Genomic DNA, 19,932 nt, shown 5'->3' on the forward strand with positions numbered 1-19,932 from the left:
ATGATTTGTACAGTTATTTGTCTATTAACTGGCATGGTACACATTATTCCTACTAGGCAAACATACAGAGCAAGAGAAATCACAGAGATAGTATTTGAAAACGTCTATAAACTGTATGGACTGCCTAATTACATTGTTAGCAACTGTGATTCCCTATTCACCAGTACGTTTTGGAGAAGATTACATGAACTTATAGGTATTAAATTGAAGCTATTGAGTGTATATCATTCACAGACTGATGGATCGACTGAGAGAATGAACAGAACAATTACTCAGATGCTCAGACAGTGTATTTCTCCTAAACAAAAGGATTGGATACATAAACTACCTATGATTGAGTATGCTATCAATACAGCAAGGTCAGAAACTACAGGATATGCACCATTCTTTCTAAATTACAGTCAGATGCTAAGGAACTTGATATGGAACAACCCCAGGAAGGATGAATATTCTAGAGTAAGGACTTACACTCAGAAAGTAAAGGATGCAATACTACAGGCACACAATACAATCCTTCAGGCAAGGGTAAAGCAAACTAGACATGCTAATAAACACAGACAACCCTCTTCCTTCAAATTAAACAATCTAGTGTATGTTTCTACAAAGAACATGAATCTACCAAGACAGTAAGCAAGGAAACTAGTACCAAAGTACATAGGACCTTACAAAATAATCCAGAACACAGGAAACAAGGCATTTGAACTAGATCTACTCAGGGAAATGAGGAATTGTAACATACACCCAGTATTTCATTCATCACTACTTAGGATACATGTTCCAAACAATGATAGATTATTCCCTGGAAGGGAAGTAGGACAAGTTACTGGATTAAACAATGAGAACAAGGAATGGACAGTAGATTTGATTGAAACTCATACAGGACAAGGGACTACTACTTTGTTCAAAGTACTATGGAAGTCCAGAGATCACACATGGCTACCCTATGATAAAATTGTGCACCTTGAGGTGTTAAAGGAATACTTAGACATACTTGGAATCGATTCTATTAATGTACTAACTCTAGGAAAGGGAAAACTCAATACTGATGACCCTCAGGTTAGTATCAGTCTAGTAAAACATGAGGCAACCTTTCAAACACAATGCTACAGCATAGACATACAGGTAGACATATGTAAAGGCTTTAAAAACTGTGCATATAGTCACTTTACTGTACATATCATGTCTACTACTCAAGAATCTGTTGCTCATACATTTGCATCCACTTTTCTACAAGGCACGAATATGCCTCATCCTCCTCTACAACTCTTAGTTGGCCCTTGAGCACAACCAATCACACAGGATTGGGTTACTCACAACTACAGTACAAGTACTGACTATGTTTTTGATTGAGAGGAGCTCAAGGAGATTGCAGCTTTCTCCAGGGCTATCCACAACAATTCCCTCAACCCTACTATGCAACTCCCAGAGCATTATCTCATTGTATTATGCTTGTATAACTTCCACATTCCTTCTCATGTGAGACTGAGCCTGCTACCACTGTTCCAAGACTGTGTTCAACATGCTAAGATGATACAAGTGTCCCAGGACTTTGTATACTGTAAGAACATGGCTTCAAACCAAGGTAAATGTGCATATATTCTACATTATATTATTACAAGCACATGTACCTTACTGTTTTACTTAGGTGCAAAGTATAGAGCTGAGCAAATCAACAATGGAACCACTATATTCTACTCACACAACTGCAAACGTCCTCAGATCGAGTTGCAACTGCCCTTGACATCTACCAATCTTACTTCAGTACTTGATATGAGTGCTCTAAGCTCATTTGACACTCAAGGCATTATGCTACTGCTAAATCCACTGCTTTCTACTCAATCTGATGGCCATTCCAACCAATCTGCCACAAGTTCCACCAGTTCTGCTGCAGAACATGTTCAAGCTGGACAGGAACACGTCCAGTCCACTATGGGACCAATCAAAGACACATCCATGGCTGCAGAGAACGTCCTAGCACAGTAGTACTGAACTTTGTAGTAAGTTACTAACGTTTTCTTTTGTTTTTGTGTTGTTATTTTGTTTATTCCAGTACTAACTCTCTTAGCATTTAGGACTAAATGCTGGAGGGCGAGTGTAACAATTGTGCTACCTGTGCATTTGTGCAACATGTGTTGTAGGTGCTTGTGGGTGTTTTCCTTTTTGTTCACTAGACTACCCTGTATCCTACTACATGTGTATACACATATATAAAGGGTTTTCGAGCTAAGGGTTAGGGGATTCTTTCTCCTTCTTAGTGCTCAATTACTAGGTTATCCCAGTCAGTAGTTGAGTGTGCTAGTAAAGAGAGAATCTTCACATAAGGCTAGTATACCTATCCTTACAACTGGTTCTGTCTTGGATATCTTTCAGATTGACTCTATTCTGCCTCAACTGGAATATGTATCCACATATCTATCCTAGTCAAAGAAGAACAACTAGTCACCTTTATCAGAACTGTCAGTAACATTAGAGGTGTCTGTATCCACTTAGAACAGTAGTGTAAGGTAGTTGTAAGACTCAGGACACTGATTAAACACAAGTGTCTGCTCTAACTAGTCAATAGTAGGGTTGTGAGCCTTAAGCCATTTGAATCTGATGAAGACATCTGTCTTTCCAAGGTTAGTGACTCTAAACTCAATACTTTCCTTATGATCCTGAATGGTTATCTATAGTTAGACAAACTCAGTGATCCAACCATTCTGGTTCAGGGTTCTGTCTACATTGTATACTAGGATCAGAAGTGGAACATGTTGAGTAGGGAGGTAGTGTTCCTGTACAAAGACCTTATTGATACACAAACTAGTACATTTACTGTCTACTAGAGCTGTTGTTCAGATCTGGCAGGATTCTGAGAAGGGAGTCAAGAGGACAGGAACCTAGAGCTAGTACTTAGAACATCCTCAGATGAACTGCTACTTGTTCTAAAGGGAACATACAGTTTGTACAGCCTTGTTGTCTAAGAGGGTAAGTATATACACTAACATTTCCTTATTAACCTCTCTCTTTTGACAAGGACAGACCTATGTCCTCAGTTGTGAACTCAGCTGAGGCTATCCCTACTTAATACTACAGACAAACTACTGAGTAGTGAACAGGGCTGGGTAACATTCTGAACATTCTGAGATCTCAGAATGTGGAAGTAGTAGGTCAGATTGTACAGATTTAGACTCAGATGAAGTGCAAAGAGAAGAATCAAAAGAATTAGAAGAAATAGGAGAACTATCTACTTTTGTTTTCAACTTTTTTCTTTCTAATAAATAATTTTGTTGATTTATTTTTTCTACTTTTTCTACTTTTTCTACTTTTCTTACTTTATTTACTTCTAATCCTACAGTGTCCATTGAATCAAAAGTGGTTATTAAAAAATCTGAGTTATAGCCCTTCAGTGTTACATTCACTGTTAGGCCTCTACAAAATCCTAGGGTACATAGTCAGAGTCTAGGAGTTCTGAGGTGACTTCTAGATTTGTAGAAAAGGCTTCTTACCACAAATCCTACTTGTCACTCATCATCACTCTAATGACCTGACAGATATACTGTTACTTCTACAGGCAGTCCTTAATTTAGTACTCTGACTTTCTGTAGACAAAGTATGCTCCTTGCTTTCAGGCTTCTCTAATGTCTATTAGAACAGATTGATTACAAATTATGAGCAGATTGATTCAAGGGCTCAGAACTGTCAGAGCTGGACACATGTGTAAGCATTCTGTACAGACTTGACACATCCAAGCTACAGTTTGGTCAAAGGAGATGGTGCACATCTTCCACTCAGTGTAGGTGACTAGTTCTAGCATTATTCTAAGAATCTTATTGACCAGTTCTGAGTGAAGAGCTTTTTCAAGTATTCTGATAAGGACATTATTGAACCCAAGTATGAATCCTGCCTTCCAGGCCAGGATATTGAACTCCTGAAAGAAGGCATTAGCAGAACGTTTGCCCTGTCACAGAGACACAAGCTTGTTCTGTACATTATACTTCTCATTCAAATTAATGAAGGAAGCACAGAGCTGCTCTATAAATTCTAAGTATGACTCATTGTTCTAAAGTCAGATCAGGCTTCTGATCTAATGAACTTTGATCCAGTTCTGGGCCCAGGTGGCTGTGTTGCCTTCCTTCATAAAGGAGAGGACAAATAGGACACAATCAAGATCTGAGGATAGATCAGTTGAAGCAGTAGCTATGTATAGTTTGACTTAGTACTAGAAGTCCTCAAAGTGCTACCTATTAAAGTCTGAAGGGCAGGCTACATGCACTTTCTTTCTAGAACAGGTTGTAACTTCTAGAACAATTAGAACAGGTTCTGAAGGGGCTGGGGGCATGTGGTTGGCAAAGGCCTCTTAGATAGAGGTCTACATGTATTAAGCTAGTTCTACTTGTAACTACTGATCTGGTAGGACAGTAGGGGTGGCAGTTGGTGTAGTAGGGTCTATGTTTACACTACAAAGGAATTGGCACTAAACTAAAAGGGGTAATGAATAGAAGAAGGGTGGCAAAAGTTTAAAAGGGTTTAGAAAGTTTAAAGTTTAAAAATGTAAAAGGGTTAGGACAAAGGAAAGAGATTGACACAACAGTGAGTACTGATGCCTAAAACATAGAAGAGTTGTAGGGTGGTAATAGGTAGTCTTGATCTAATGTCAGCAACAGTGTAGAGGGGACCCAAAGGCTCAGTAAGGGGACCCAGGCTACAACTATCCTACACAACAGAAATACAGAACACAAGCACTAGAATGTAGTCAGAACTTGCAGAACAGACAGAGAGAGAGAGTGAGACAAGAGTAGAGTATATAGAGTGAGCCTAAGAGTACAGGACTACCTGGAGTAGACAAGATCAAGACTACTGGACCAGTCTGATCTTGTATGCCTATATATACTAAACTACACAAGAGCACTCAGGGAGCATGAGCCACTAAGAATGATGAGCCATGAAGAATGAAAGAAAGGAATGTCAAAGATAAAGGTACAAAGAATGAAAGGATGGACAAAGGGTAAGAGACTATAGAATGATACAAAGAATGAAGGGGTGGTCAAAGGAATGGAATGATAAAGTAAGGAAGGGTAGTGGTAAGAGTCAGCACACATATAGTCCATAGACAGTGCCCCTGAGGGACAGAAGTCCTGAGTTCCAGTACAGAAGGGTACAGAACCCTTAGAACTGAAGGTACAAGAGTAGAGAACCATAACAGTAGCTTTGTCTTTCACAGACCTCTTCTGTGAAATATGATCATACCACACTACACTAACCTGAGTTGCAAACATAATCACAGCTACTGAGTTTCAAGTAGCCCTTATAATATAAAAATCAACTAGAATGGCAGAAAAGCAACAGCATTTGTTAAATGTATCAAGTATAGAAATCATGCATTTTATCCAATGAGCACTCATTAAGTGCATCAGGTCGATCTGGAATCGCTTTTACAAAGTGCAAAGGAGTACTTCTTGCAAAAACGGGAAATGTAACCACTATAGTGTTAGTGTCAACACTTTGTATCATGATCCTGGTTGAGATTGAAGTACACGCCACAATACAATCATGCACACTAAACTGATACCTTCTCTGTACCTACTGTGTAAGAATGTAAAAACATTAAGATGAATATTGCATCTTCAACATCAGTTTCACATATACACTGATCTAGCTTCATGTAGAATAGGGAAGGTAATTTCAAATGGATCTCAAAGATCTGAGGCCTTTACTCCAGGAGGAAACAGCAAGCCCATCTTCCATGAAACCTAGTCTTGGGCAAAGGATAAAGACGGAAAAACGTACCACGGGAGTTTACAATGACATATTGGAAAGGCAAAGACCATTATGCTCATGTAGGGGTGTGTACAAAACTCTGCACTCCCTCTACGTTGCAAGTATGTTTATTGAATCAAAAGTGTGCATTATTTAGGTGTTCTCACAGAAGGACATTGTAAAAGGCAAGGAGCTGGAGTTTGCTGCCAGGGTGACCAGAAACTTGTGGAGCCCAGATGGTACAAAGCGTGATGAAGAAGAACGAAGAAGCCAGGAAAACTACGTTCAATAAGATAAGAATATTAGCAGGGCTAGTGTACAGAAATGTGGTATGTCGAGAGTCTGAGGCCTGGAGCAAATAAACAATGACTAACGCTTCGAAGATCAATTGTTATGGAGCCTTTGAGAATAAGATTGCAGTATGTTATATAAGGTGCAGGCCATTGTAGACCACCGGCTCTTACCTTCATTCAAAGAAAGTAATGCATAGAGATTTAATGTGATCCCTTTCACTACAAAATATGAGCCACTGTTTGCTAGCAATTGTCTGTCATACAGTCAATTAGACCAGAAAATTCCTTATAAGAATAACTGTAGTACTTTTACTTCAGATAGACTCCTGTTCAGTGACTTTCAATTGTGGGTACACCCCTCCTCTGGTTGATAAAAGCAAAGTGTATTAAGTAATATAAAATATACTAATATACATAGAGTGTAAAGGAGTATTCATTAAGACAGTACTGGCAGTTTGCAAATTACCCCAGATTGGTGAGAACATTGCAAGGTACAGGCTTTGCAGTCTTAGCATACACTTCAAGCATTTCATCTCCTACATTCTGTACTATCAACTACTGAGTGTACACATATTCATTATTTCTTATTACACATACAGAATCAACAAACTTACAATACACAGTATGTCATCAAAAAGTAAAGCTGAGGAAATCGAAGATTTAAAGCCTCTACCTCTGGATGAAGAAAGTGACCCCAAGTTTCATATAAACTGGTCCTGTGCAAAAGATAACAATGGGAATAGTGTTCCACAAAAGCTGTTAATAACAAAATGGCTGGACAAAGGATCTTATGCTCGTGTAGGGGTGTGTTTTAACTTCCGCTCATCCTCACGTTTGAAAGTTGCAGCCATTCAGCTCAATAATTTTATCATTATTATAAGGTCATCGAAAGAACTGACATGATACCAGGCAAGAAGCTAGAGTTCGCTGTCAAAGTGACCCATAAAACAATGACTCCAAAGGATAAACCAAGGTCTGACAAAGAAAACAACAAAGCTAAAAGATTCACATTCAACGAAATACGCATCTTGTCACGGCTAAGACATACGAATGTAGTATGTTGATAGTACAAAGACTGGTTTACTTGTGCAATGTCCAATTTTATTTTATTTTTATTTTTATTTGCAGATAAGATGTTATGGGGCGTTCGAGAACAACAATGTGTGGGTTGCTGTTCTCGAGTATGCCAAAGGAGGGCACGTCTTTGATCGACTAAAATCAGCCCAGTACGTATCTGAGCAGGTTTTCGCATATTATGCAAGGTACAAGCAAGACATCACACACTGTTATAAGGCTTTTACTGACAAATTGTTTAAATTTAAAGGCAGATGGTCGATGCAGTCTGTTATCTCCATAAAAACAAGGTCATTCACAGAGATCTAAAGTGGGTTGTACTTGAAGATTGTATTTGCTAACAGACACTTGACATACATGTAATAGACCAGAGAATTTCCTTGTCAAAGACAAATGTGGAGATCTCATGAAGGATAAACTCCTGCTTAGCGATTTCGGATTGTGTGTAAACTATATTTCTATATACAGTATAAAATTAGACATCTTTTTCTAGATCAAAACATACAGAAGACATGAAAGCAAAATCCGAGTGTGGAACAAAAGCCTTTATGGCCCCAGAAATGTTCACAAGCAAAGGCCACGAGTTTTACACAGAAACAGTTGACGTTTGGTCACTTGGGTAATGTTAACTTTCATCTATACATCCTCAGAATAGTAAATAATCATTGATTGATAGGGCAGTCATGTATTGCCTATTCACTGGTTGTGACATTTACCCTAGCATTTACTACAGTATCCCACACAAAGAATGTCCCCCACAGAAATGCTCTCTTGAGTGTGACATAGCACATATCCTCACTAATGAGCATATTGAAAAATATATAATACTCGGACATAGGCTGAGAAATATATCTGATAAAGGTGAGAAACTTAAGAGAGGTGTGAATTGGTCAGCAATCTGGTATTAATAATATATGACAGGACGAGGTTTTCTGTGTGACTGCCTAAATGTTTGTCCTGGTGACAGAAAATCTGCAGAGAAGCTTCAAGGCACAATAGACAAGGTCAGTTCATTAGCTTATAAGAGCTGACCAAATTGTAAACTGACTCTTTCTGGGTATTTTCTAGTGGTTCCAAACTAGTAATAAAACTCTATGGGGAGGCAATGTAATGAAGACTTGGAAACGTGCAATAATGGATGTTCAGGTATATAGAGCATTAAGAGAAGAGTTGGTAAAGAAGTACACTGAGAAGAGAGTCACTAATCTAACAAGTTCTAGTCATTAAGAAAAATAGAGTCAGTAGTCTTCTCAAGTACAGATACAGAAGAATACTAAAGAGACTATAACAGGTAAAGCAAAAAGTAGAGTGAGTAGGAGAAGGGAAAGGAAAGGTAGTAAAGGGAGAAGTGTTCAAATATCTTGAGTATTATAACAGAATATATTTACAGAGTTGCTTATGTTTAAATAAGTACTAAAAAAATTATTGTTAAGTAGATTACTATATAGTTAGCTAATTTCTCTCTTAACAACTGTAATTAACCTGAATCTGAGAATAAACTATTTATTATTGTCTAATAGTGTTCCTTTCTTTTCAAAGTGATTCTATTTAATTATATTCTATTGTTTATATATTATACTCTCTCTTTTTAGTAGTACTTATTAAAGACTTATGTTTTAAAGAGTATTTATTAGTACAAATTTGTCCAACCTTATATAGCCAAATACATTATAAGGTAAAATATAGTAATGTATAAATCTTGTAATGGATGAACAAATGGCTTGTCTCAGCAATTTACATTATATCATATTCTGTTATCCTGAAAATCTCTTACAAACAATACTATTTTTACTATATACTAAGAATATTACTCTATACTTTTAAAAGCTACTGTTGACTTTTGTAACTCAAAAATTGTAGTGTTTTAATAATAATTACATGTACAGTAGCTATATACTATTGTCCTGGCTTCCTAAATGTTGCCATGTAATACAACCCCTTCTCTTGGTTGAGCTCAAAAATAGGTACAGTACATTCTAGCTAGTTTACTATCAAAATGTCTACTAGAAATTAGATTCTTGTGTATACTACATTATTGTGCTCCAGAATACTTTAACAGTCCTTGTATTAAAGCAAATACTCATTACAGCAAAACAGGATTGTTTGTTTCTTTACAATTATTCAATAAAGTATGCAAAAGTTTAACAGATTAACCTGATTACATTCTAACACAGTATACAAAGAAGTATTTATTAGACAATAGTGTCTATAGCAACTGTATCAACACTTTGCTTCATACACTGTATTAGGGTTAAAGTATGTATCACTATACTAGTAGCTGAGACAGAACCCCTACCTTCTAGAGTTACAAAAGTATATTAGGATTATTTATATTGTGCATTTTTGTTTGTTTCACATACTGACTCAACAACCTACTACTAGTATAATAAGTAGTTATTGTATTTTCGAATGGATCTTAAAGACCTGACACCTCTATTCTAGGGAAAAGTAGGAGAACCCACATTTTATAAAAAGTTGACCTGAGAAAAGGATAAAAAGAAAAAGAATATACTATGGAAATTGACAATTACACAATAGTTAGAAAAAGGATATTTTGCTTGTGTTAGAGTACATTTGGACTTACTTATCCTATTCTATTTGAAATATATAAGGATTTGAGTCTAAGCATGGATTTGATAGCTTATTGTATGAAAGGACATACTAAAAGACAAGGAGCTAGAATTTGCTACTAAAGTGACTTTTAAGAAAACAAGTCTAAATAGCTACTCACATAATAAAGAAGATAACAAGTTGGCCAAGATATTTGTATTCAATAAGATAAGACTACTAGTAGGACTAGTACACAGAAATATAGTATATTGACAGACTGAAGCCTAGCTTGTAAATACAGATGACTAATACTTAAAAGATTTTATATTATAGTGCATTTGAGAATTATAATGTATGAGTCATCATTCTTGAATATACAAAGGGAGGAGATCTATTTGAGTGTCTTAAGCAATTCAATACTTTCACAGAGAAAATAGTAGTACATTACATTAGGTGCATGTTATTATAACTTAGTACAGAGCTATACTTACAGATAATTTGGATTTGTAGACAAATGGTTGAAGCTGTTACATATCTTCATTCAAAGAAAATAATGTATAGGGATGTAAAGTGAGTTACTATTACAAATGTAGGATGCCTGTTTGCTAATTGTGTTTTATCATAAATTCAATTAGACCCAAAAACTTCCTTATAAAAGATAAGTGTGACAACCCTACTAAGGATAGACTCCTGCTAAGTGACTTCAGATTGTGAGTACACCCCTGGACCAAAGTTAATACACTATTTGTTGATTTTCTTTTAGTGTAAAATATGGTGAAGACATGAAAGGAGACAAATTTTGTAGAACACCTACCTTTCTGGCTCCAGAAATCTACAAACTGTATCAACAAGGCTGGTACACAGAAATGATAAATATATGGTTGCTAGGGTGTGTACTTAATCTATATTCCTTGGAAGAAGTACTTATGTACTGTTCTATAGAGTAGCTACTTATTTTATTCTTACTACACATTATGTTTATAATACTATTCTGATTTAGGGAGCTCTACAATCCAGATAGAAATTTCAGGATGTTCCTGAATGTACTATTGTAAGTATTGTTACAAACAAGCACATTGAGAATTTCATCATAGCTGGAGATTGGATACATTATATAACAGATACAGGTGAGTAGTATTTAAAAGAGACACAAAGTTATTTATGAGTTAGATATTCACTATAATAATAGGAAAAGATTCCTTACACTATTGTCTGAACATTGATCTAAACAACAGATTGTCTGTAGAGAATCTTATAAAGTATAAGGTCAGAGTTCATATTTATAAGTGCTACTTACACATAAAATATTGCCTTTAGCTTATAAATCTATCTAGTAGTTTGAAAACTGTGACAAGAAGCTCTAGAGTAATAATACAATAGATAGGTGGAAAAGAGGTTTGATACATACTCAGACAGAAGCCTAAAGAAGATTAGACAAAAAGCAAGCTAAGAAAAGTAATGTTAGAAAATCAGTTAGTTCTAATACTAAAGGAACACAAAGGCAGAGTCAGAATCATTCACATATAAGAACAGTCATTAGGACAGTAAAAGAGACTATAATGTCTAAAACAAGTACAGGAAAGAAATAAGAGAGAAAGGATTAAATTAATAGTAAATTAAACTAGTAGTAAATATATTAGTTACTAAAACAATTCTCTTCTTAAATATACTATTATGATTTAGTAGTAGTTGTTACTATTTGTATATACTAAATCTGTCAAACTTCAGATCTTCCCAAACTCCTTTGAAATCTATATAGTTACTATAAACAATAAGTGTAATACTTGTCAACATGAGTGTAGTAATGTTAACTATTATACTAAAAGGCAAGTATAATCACTAATTAGTGATCCATACATACTCTGTACTCTATACAAGTACATATTACTTTCCTTATAAAAGACACATTTCTTCCTTATTAAGAGCATTTTCACAGTAATCTTAGAGTGTTACTTTACTTGTAATACACACTATATACAAATAGGTAAGAATAGTATTATACTAAGTGTGTATACTATAATTATTAATACTTTTTACAAGACTAATATATGCATTAAGATCCTCTCCCTTCTGTGATTAAACTGTTTTTACAGAGTAATAAATAATTATCAAGTGGTCACCCATTTTTTATTGTTTTTTATTATTTTATTATATATTATTATTATATACTAATCTAACAAGACTCAACACATAATACTAATACATTATTACAAACAAGCTGAAATAAAAGTGAATAGCTACAGACCTTGAAGACTTTTTTAAACTCTCTACTTTAGCCTTTAGGACAAAGAATCTAAAGATAGTAGTTTCAATAGTCTCAAATTTTCACAAAGAAAGAGAAAGCAAGATAGGAAAAATAAAATCGGTTAGTTGTATTCCTTGGAATTTTGGTCTAAGTAATACAATATGCATGTACGTACTAAGTACGAAGTAATAGTAAAGGAAAGCGCATTTAAGGATTAGGACAGGAGGACGGGCAGGCAGGGCAGGGCAGGAAAATATGTGTGTAGAAGACAGAGTATGAGAGGAAAATGTAGTCGAGACTAACAAGCTGTTATGCAAATTTATTTTGGACATCTCACTAGTAGAGAGTGAACAGGGAGCACGTCATTTTAGTTGCCCTTGGCCTTCTTTGCCATCTACACAAAAAGCAACCGATAAGCATTGAAGTCTAAAGGAAATCAAGACAGAGAAAGACGTACCAAATTCAACGCACTCCCAGCCTTAAACCACTCGATCTGTCCCTCATTGAAACTATGCGCAAGCTCAATTTCTTCCGTCTTCCCATCCTTATGCTTTACCTCCATAACCAAATTTTTCCCAGGAGCGAAGCTCTCCAACCCCTTAATCGTCACCTTATCATCCGGCCTCACATGTTCATAATCCTCCGGGTTCACAAACGTCAAAGCAAGCATACCCTGCTTCTTCAAATTCGTTTCATGGATACGCGCGAACGACTTCGTAATAATCGCCAATCCACCAAGGTACCTCGGCTCAAGCGCAGCGTGTTCACGAGACGACCCCTCTCCGTAGTTCGAATCACCGATGACAACCCATTTGATACCCTTGTCGCGGTAGGACGCAGCAACTTGCGGTACACCACCGTATTCACCTGTAAACTGGTTCTTCACCTTGTTCGCCTCGCCGTTCTCTGCGTTGATAGCACCGATGAGACAGTTTTGCGAGATGTTTTGGAGGTGGCCACGGTATTTGAGCCAAGGTCCGCCGGCGGAGATGTGATCAGTCGCTAATTAACAGTACGAATTAACACAATCATCCCTGCATCGAGTAAATACGCTGTACTTACTGCACTTGCCCTTAACCTTAATCAAAACCGGAAGGTCTGTTGGAGTCTTACCATCCCACGGCTGGAACGGTTCCAGCCTCTGCAGACGGTCACTCTTCGGGTCAATCGCAACCTGCACGCTCATACGATCCTCGGGTGGAGGCTGGAATGTGTCCTGACCAGGGTCGTATCCACGTGGTGGGAGTTCGTTACCAGAAGGCTGCGAGAACTTGAACGGCTTGCCATCCGAACCAGTGAGCGTGTCAGTGAGTGGGTTGAAGGTCAGGTCGCCGGCAAAGACCATGGCGGTGACGATATCGGGAGATGTGACGAATGCATGAGTAGCAGGGTTTGCGTCGTTGCGGCCAGTGAAGTTACGGTTGTACGAGGTGATGACTGAAGAAACAAAATTTAAGCATGACGTCACACAACCATTTCGACTTAAACAAAACATACTCGAGTTCTTGACACCCTTTGGTACGTCCTGACGGTCCCACTGTCCAATGCACGGTCCACACGCGTTAGCGAGGACAATACCACCAGCGTTCTCAAAAGTCTCAATCAGGCCGTCACGCGCGATTGTAGCACGGACTTGCTCGGAACCGGGAGTAATCGTGAATTTGCTCTTAACCTGCAGACCATGATCCGCAGCCTCCTTAGCAATCGCAGCTGAACGAGTCATGTCCTCATACGAAGAGTTCGTACAAGAACCGATAAGGCCGACCTTGAGCTCCGCTGGCCAGTCATTCTTCTTCACTTCCTCCGCAAACTTCGAAATCGGCGTGGCAAGATCGGGCGTGAACGGGCCATTGATGTGCGGTTCGAGCTCCGAAAGGTTGATCTCAATAAGCTGGTCGTATTCGGCATCCTTGTCTGCCTGCAAATTGTGCTCGAAGGATTTCGCGTACTCCGCAATATCTCCGCGCTTCGTGGCCTGGAGGTAATCGACCATTCGCCTGTTAAACGGGAAGATGGACGTCGTCGCGCCAATCTCGGCACCCATGTTGCAAATCGTAGCCATACCAGTGCATGATAGAGACTCAACACCAGGACCGTGGTACTCAACAATCGCACCAGTGCCGCCCTTGACCGTAAGAATACCTGCAACCTTAAGAATGACGTCTGATGACATATCAACGTCAGCATACAGTAAAAAACACCATGAACGGAAGACGCACCCTTCGGTGTAGTCCAACCACTGATCTTGCCAGTCAAGTTAACGCCGATGACCTTTGGGCACTTGAGTTCCCACGGAAGATTCGCCATCACGTCGACCGCATCAGCACCTCCGACACCGCAAGCAACCATTCCCAGACCGCCAGCGTTCGGTGTGTGAGAGTCCGTGCCAATCATGAGTCCACCGGGGAATGCATAGTTTTCAAGGATGATCTGGTGGATGATTCCAGAGCCGGGGCGCCAGAAGCCCATACCATACTGAAAGGCAAGTTAGAACATGTAGACTTTGCGCGTGTCCATACGAACCTTCGCAGTTGCAGTAGCCAAAAAGTCATAAACCTCCTTGTTGATGTCAATAGCACGCTTCAAATCTGCTTGCCCGCCAATTTGTGCCTCAATAAGATGGTCGCAGTGTACGGTGGTAGGGACTGCGACGGCGTCCATCCCAGAGGACATGAATTGGAGGATAGCCATCTGAAAGGAAGTCAGATACCCGAAAAGGGTTGAGAACGATAAATGAGCGACGAACCTGCGCAGTTGCGTCCTGACAAGCTACGCGCTATAAGCGGAGAAGGGTTAGCATCGTTGTCAGTGCCGATTGTCTACATCCTTACGTCTGGTCTGAGCTTGAGGTAGCTCTTCCCTCGGTCGATATCCTGGTTATGAGGATCGTCGAGGTGTCCATAGAGAATCTTTTCTGACATTGTCAGTGGTCGATTCAACCTAACGAGCTGATAAGTGCGCTATCGCCACAACAACAGAACATCGCATACCTTGAGCGCACAACAGCGAGGTTATCTTCAATGCGCTGATAATTAATATAACTATTTGGCTCCAGTCTACTCATGGAGACTTTCTTGTCACCAATGCGCGGAGCAGCGGTGGCCATACCAGCGGCCAGGCGCTTGACAGACATGACCGCACTGGCGGTCCTGCTAGCGAGGTTGAACATCGTCGATGACGACGGGCGAGTGCCGGGGGACTACAAGTTCGTAGGGAGAGGGGGATGACGGTGGCGAGGTGGAAGATGAGTGGAAAGTGACGTTGAGGAACAGGTTCGCCCGTTTTATGTTGCTGGCCGGTCGGCGCCGGAGTTGGCCGCCTAAACACCTCAACTGTACCTCATCCAATCAGAGCGGCTCTGTTACTCTTGTCCTCTGCGGGTTTTTGCTCGCTGGTTGTCATATGTTTTTACTTCCTTCCGTCCATCTTAGAATTTTTACAAGAATATGTTATATTTCATGTTATGTAGTGTAGCTCCTAGCATACATTGTACTGCTGGGTATACCAGTGACGCTGAACCCAAGGCGTCATTGCTCGTCGGCGTTCCGGATTCCGAGTCCCCGGACAGAGTGATGCTCTTGAGCGAGAGCAAGTCCGAGCGAGAGCGGGGCGAATCACCTGCCTCCAAACTGCATGCCGATTTCTCCCGGTCTAACTATAAATTCATTTTGTTCAGCGTTTTGTTGAGGCTTCAGAATGCCATCCTCGTCCTATCACAGCATCTCTTCTCCTTCAACTAAGGCAAAAGCCTGACTACATTCCACAATACACAAGACGTGTACCACGGTACTACTTTGAGTCTCACTTTTCATGAGGCTACATTGTAATCAACTAGAACATAATAAAGCCATTTTAATGGCAGGAATAGAGGCATCTGCACAACGCATTCCACAGCATTTGTAGTCGAACAGAACGCTGGGCATCGTCATGAAAGAACCGCATTAAGCAACGTGTCGCTACGTGTACGAGCAAAGTACGAAACACGATACAATCACAGTCGAGCTGCTACGTAGCACAGTCCAAGCGTGAGACTTCCACAAGAGAACAGAGAAAGGGCGCCTCAGAGGAAAACAAGTCCGTCCCTTTGTATGTAACAAGGTAAGGGATGCCAGACGGACAAAGTCACCGACGACAAGCAAGGGCGCACACACCCTCGCGTCTGTGCTCATCACTTTGCATCACGAAGCTCATCACCGGCGGTCTGTTCTCGTGGAAGAATCAAGGAGAAAAAAACAGAACGTCGACGAAAACTTGGGAATAAAAGGATGGGTAGTCACGTGATGTAAATTGACGTGTCGCGAGAGGTCGTGTCGACGTGGCACTCATCTCAACTTTTATAAGGCTGCTCAGCTGCAGCCCTCTGTTCCTTAGCTTTTACCACCAACAACGATGTCCCGCCTCCCAAGACGGCCGACTAGAACGCACGCACGTCGCGTCGCGTCTTCTGTTTCTCTCCTCTGTCTTGCTTTCATTGCCCTCTTTTGTTTATGTCCGCTCGCTGTAAACGCTGACGAGGACTCGCGCTCAGAGTACGGTCCCGTCATTGGTATTGGTACGTGTCTTCCGTCTTTGTAACTTTTCGCCCTTTACTGACAACGACTCTAGATCTTGGTACTACGTGAGTATATTAAACAGCTGATGTAGAACAAAGACTAAATAATTTTCGCAACGTCTAAAGTTACTCTTGCGTCGGGTACGTCTCCCACTACCATTTCCCCATCCACGCGCAAAGCTGACGTGTCATTCAGTGTTCAACGCGGCGGTCGCGTCGAAATTATCGCCAACGACCAAGGTCACCGTATCACCCCATCCTGGGTTTCCTTCACCGATGACGAACGTCTCGTCGGCGATGCCGCAAAGAACGCCTTCCACTCCAACCCCGAAAACACCGTCTTCGACGCTAAGCGTCTCATTGGACGCAGATCCGATGACCCCGAGGTCAAGCGCGATATGACACATTGGCCGTTCAAGATTAAGGATAAGACTGGAAAGCCGATGATCCAGGTGCAGCATAAGGGCGAGCAGCGTGAATTCGTAAGCGCATTTTTCGTCACCTGAATCTTCAACGTGGCTAAGGCGATAATTAGACTCCTGAGGAAATCAGCGCAATGGTTTTGTCCAAGATGAAGGAGACCGCTGAGGCTTACCTCGGCAGGAAAGTCACCCACGCTGTCGTTACCGTCCCCGCATACTTCAACGACGCTCAGCGTCAAGCAACCAAGGATGCCGGTACGATCGCTGGTCTCCAGGTCTTACGTATCGTCAACGAGCCTACCGCTGCCGCGATCGCCTACGGTCTCGACAAGAAGGGCGGCGAGTCTCGCATCATCGTATACGATCTCGGTGGAGGTACCTTCGATGTCTCCCTCCTTTCCATCGACGATGGTGTCTTTGAAGTCCTCGCAACTGCTGGTGACACCCACCTTGGCGGTGAAGACTTTGACAACCGCGTCATTGACTACTTCGTCAAGCAATACAAAAAGAAGACTGGAACGGACGTCTCGACGAACCTCCGTGCTTTGGGTAAACTCAAGCGCGAAGTCGAGAAGGCCAAGCGCACACTTTCCAGCCAACAATCCACCCGTCTCGAAATCGAGTCCTTCGAAAACGGGAATGACTTCTCCGAGACGCTCACCCGTGCCAAGTTCGAAGAACTCAACATGGACCTTTTCCGCAAGACGATGAAGCCCGTCGAGCAAGTTCTTAAAGACTCTGGGGTCAAGAAGGATGAGATTGATGAAGTCGTTCTCGTCGGAGGCTCAACGCGTATCCCTAAAGTTCAACAGCTCCTCAGGGAGTACTTCGGTGGCAAGGAGCCGTCGAAGGGAATTAACCCTGACGAGGCTGTTGCGTATGGTGCTGCTGTTCAGGGTGGTATCTTGGCTGGTGAGGAAGGTACTGCGGACGTCGTACTTATTGATGTCTGCCCGCTTTCTGTTGGTATTGAGACTACGGGTGGTGTCATGACGAAGCTTATTTCGCGTAACACTGTCGTCCCGACTAAGAAGTCTCAGATGTACGTGCCCTCCTCTTCCTCTCAATCCTTTCTGTTTCCTAATTTCGCCCCTTATTTAGCTTCTCGACTGCAGCAGACAACCAACAAGTCGTCCTAATCCAAGTCTACGAAGGCGAACGCTCACTCACAAAAGACAACAACCTCCTCGGGAAATTCGAACTCACCGGTATCCCCCCAGCGCCCCGCGGAGTCCCGCAAATCGAAGTCACCTTCGAAATTGACGCTAACGGTATCATGAGAGTCTCAGCTGCCGACAAAGGCACGGGTAAATCCGAATCTATCACCATCAAAAACGAAAAGGGTAGATTATCAGACGAAGAGATCGAAAGAATGGTACAAGAAGCAGAAGAGTTCGCAGCAGAAGACGAAGCCCAACGTAAACGCATCGAAGCAATGAACTCCCTCTCCAACTTCATCTACGGAATCAAATCGCAACTCTCCGACCAAGACGGGCTAGGCGGCAAGTTGGACGACGAAGACAAGAAAACTCTCCTCGCTACCGTGAAAGAAACCACAGAATGGGTGGAGAGTGAAGGTGCGACTGCGAGTTTGGAGGAATTGGAGGAGAAGCTGGGTGAGGTGCAGAGTGTTGTTAACCCTATTACTAGTAAGCTTTATGGTGCCGGTGGAGCTGGAGGGGGAGGGAGTTATGCGCCTGGAGAGGATGAGGATGATCAGGAGCCGTTCCGCTCGCATGATGAGCTTTAATTTACTTCTCACTTCGTGGGCGGGTGGATGTGCTTCACGCGACTTTCTTTTTTTTATACACATTTGCACTTTTCTTTTCTTTTTTTTATTTGTACTTCCTCCAAAAATATAGCGCTAGAGAGGCGATATAGTAATAGAAAGTCCTACCAGGCTGAACGAACTGTAGAGAAAAAGGAAAAGGAGAATAGACTGTAGTCTTAGACGAAGACAAGACGAAAAGAAACTCCTCGCTACCGTGAATGATACAAGACAGAATGGGTGGAGTGAGGGAACTAGCATGCAACGTTAGAGGAGCTTACACTTGAGGAGAAGCCTAATGAAATGCAGACAGAACGTTGCAAACCCTTTTACTAGTAAGCTTTATGGTGCAGGAGGAGCAGGAGGGGGGGGGGATTTATGTACTGGAAGAGGACAAGGATAAGGATGATCAGGAGCCATTCCTCTCACATAATGAGGTTTAGCTTTGATCTTTAACTCTTGCCCACACAGAGAGTAGTAATGTTTTCTTAGACATACATACCTCTAGCTAACATAAAAACCTATTCATTACCTTCACTCAGTATTAATGCTAGCAGGCCAGACTAGTAACTAGTCTTAGCCAGACATTAGTAGAATTATTAGTAGATAGATTCAAAGTAATCCTATAAATATATAAAGAGCAATTTACTAAACATAGTAAGTTTCAGTAGATGTACAAACTGGCAAAAGAGTACAGTAGCAAAGTGTACTAAAAGTATAGTATAAAAATACATAGTGTACTTATTATGAGATGATTAGTTCATTAACAGATGAACCACAAGACAATGACTTCATAATGTCTCAGTTAGAATACATACAATATAAGGACAAGAGACACTAAGTAGTCAATTGTCACCTCACCCCTTGTCTATGTGTGCCCCCCTTAAGTTTTCCCTCTTAACAGGTTATAAGCCTTGAGCTCCCTGCATACATGCATCCACTGTACACTCTAAACCCTTTACTTGCATACATTTGCACACATTTGTATTATGGTTCCCCTACATACAGATACACACTGTAAACCAGCTGATGTACCTAAATACTTTGGTCAAAACATTACAATGCTTAAGACTGAAGCAAACTATAAGATGTGGCACTACCACATTGTTTCTAGTGTTACAGCTATGTGCTTCAAACACTTACTAAAGGATAAACTGTAGAACAAAGCTGAGAGGGAGATGGCTAAGGCTATTCATGTATGTATAGTTAATAACATTACTGACACAATATTGGCAAACTATATACACTTCAATACATCTATCCCTCAGTTAATGAAAGTGTTTGAAGAATGC

The 19,932-nt window shown here is 40.7% G+C and overlaps 4 protein-coding genes across 4 annotated transcripts; 3 read left to right on the forward strand and 1 right to left on the reverse strand.

Annotated features, from left to right (window-relative positions):
- Positions 1–6,928: 6,928 nt before the first annotated feature.
- On the forward strand, positions 6,929–7,726 carry FOMMEDRAFT_153741 (kinase-like protein; the record flags this gene model as incomplete). The annotated part of the gene is made up of 5 exons (XM_007264390.1): positions 6,929–7,084; positions 7,158–7,291; positions 7,354–7,413; positions 7,470–7,544; positions 7,597–7,726. The coding sequence occupies 5 exons, from the start codon at positions 6,929–6,931 to the stop codon at positions 7,724–7,726; spliced, it is 555 nt and encodes a 184-aa protein (XP_007264452.1).
- A 2,480-nt stretch (positions 7,727–10,206) lies between these two features.
- FOMMEDRAFT_27015 (uncharacterized protein) lies at positions 10,207–11,017 on the forward strand (the record flags this gene model as incomplete). Its single annotated transcript, XM_007264391.1, has 7 exons — positions 10,207–10,223; positions 10,289–10,363; positions 10,417–10,542; positions 10,654–10,704; positions 10,775–10,780; positions 10,889–10,919; positions 10,991–11,017. The coding sequence occupies 7 exons, from the start codon at positions 10,207–10,209 to the stop codon at positions 11,015–11,017; spliced, it is 333 nt and encodes a 110-aa protein (XP_007264453.1).
- A 989-nt stretch (positions 11,018–12,006) lies between these two features.
- On the reverse strand, positions 12,007–15,130 carry FOMMEDRAFT_119881 (aconitate hydratase). Its single transcript, XM_007264392.1, has 9 exons — positions 14,889–15,130; positions 14,730–14,838; positions 14,645–14,674; positions 14,422–14,589; positions 14,118–14,373; positions 13,396–14,061; positions 12,961–13,335; positions 12,356–12,900; positions 12,007–12,292 (listed from the first exon to the last, which is right to left on the reverse strand). Exons 1-9 carry the CDS (start codon positions 15,065–15,067, stop codon positions 12,266–12,268), a joined length of 2,355 nt encoding a protein of 784 aa, XP_007264454.1. The 5' UTR covers positions 15,068–15,130; the 3' UTR covers positions 12,007–12,265.
- Positions 15,131–15,377: 247 nt separating this feature from the next.
- Positions 15,378–18,773, forward strand: FOMMEDRAFT_166523 (heat shock protein 70). Its single transcript, XM_007264393.1, has 6 exons — positions 15,378–16,450; positions 16,504–16,516; positions 16,577–16,591; positions 16,647–16,932; positions 16,986–17,914; positions 17,974–18,773. Exons 1-6 carry the CDS (start codon positions 16,288–16,290, stop codon positions 18,620–18,622), a joined length of 2,055 nt encoding a protein of 684 aa, XP_007264455.1. The 5' UTR covers positions 15,378–16,287; the 3' UTR covers positions 18,623–18,773.
- Positions 18,774–19,932: the final 1,159 nt, after the last annotated feature.

This window comes from Fomitiporia mediterranea (genome assembly GCF_000271605.1).
Source record: "Fomitiporia mediterranea MF3/22 unplaced genomic scaffold FOMMEscaffold_4, whole genome shotgun sequence".
Lineage (NCBI taxonomy): Eukaryota > Fungi > Basidiomycota > Agaricomycetes > Hymenochaetales > Hymenochaetaceae > Fomitiporia > Fomitiporia mediterranea.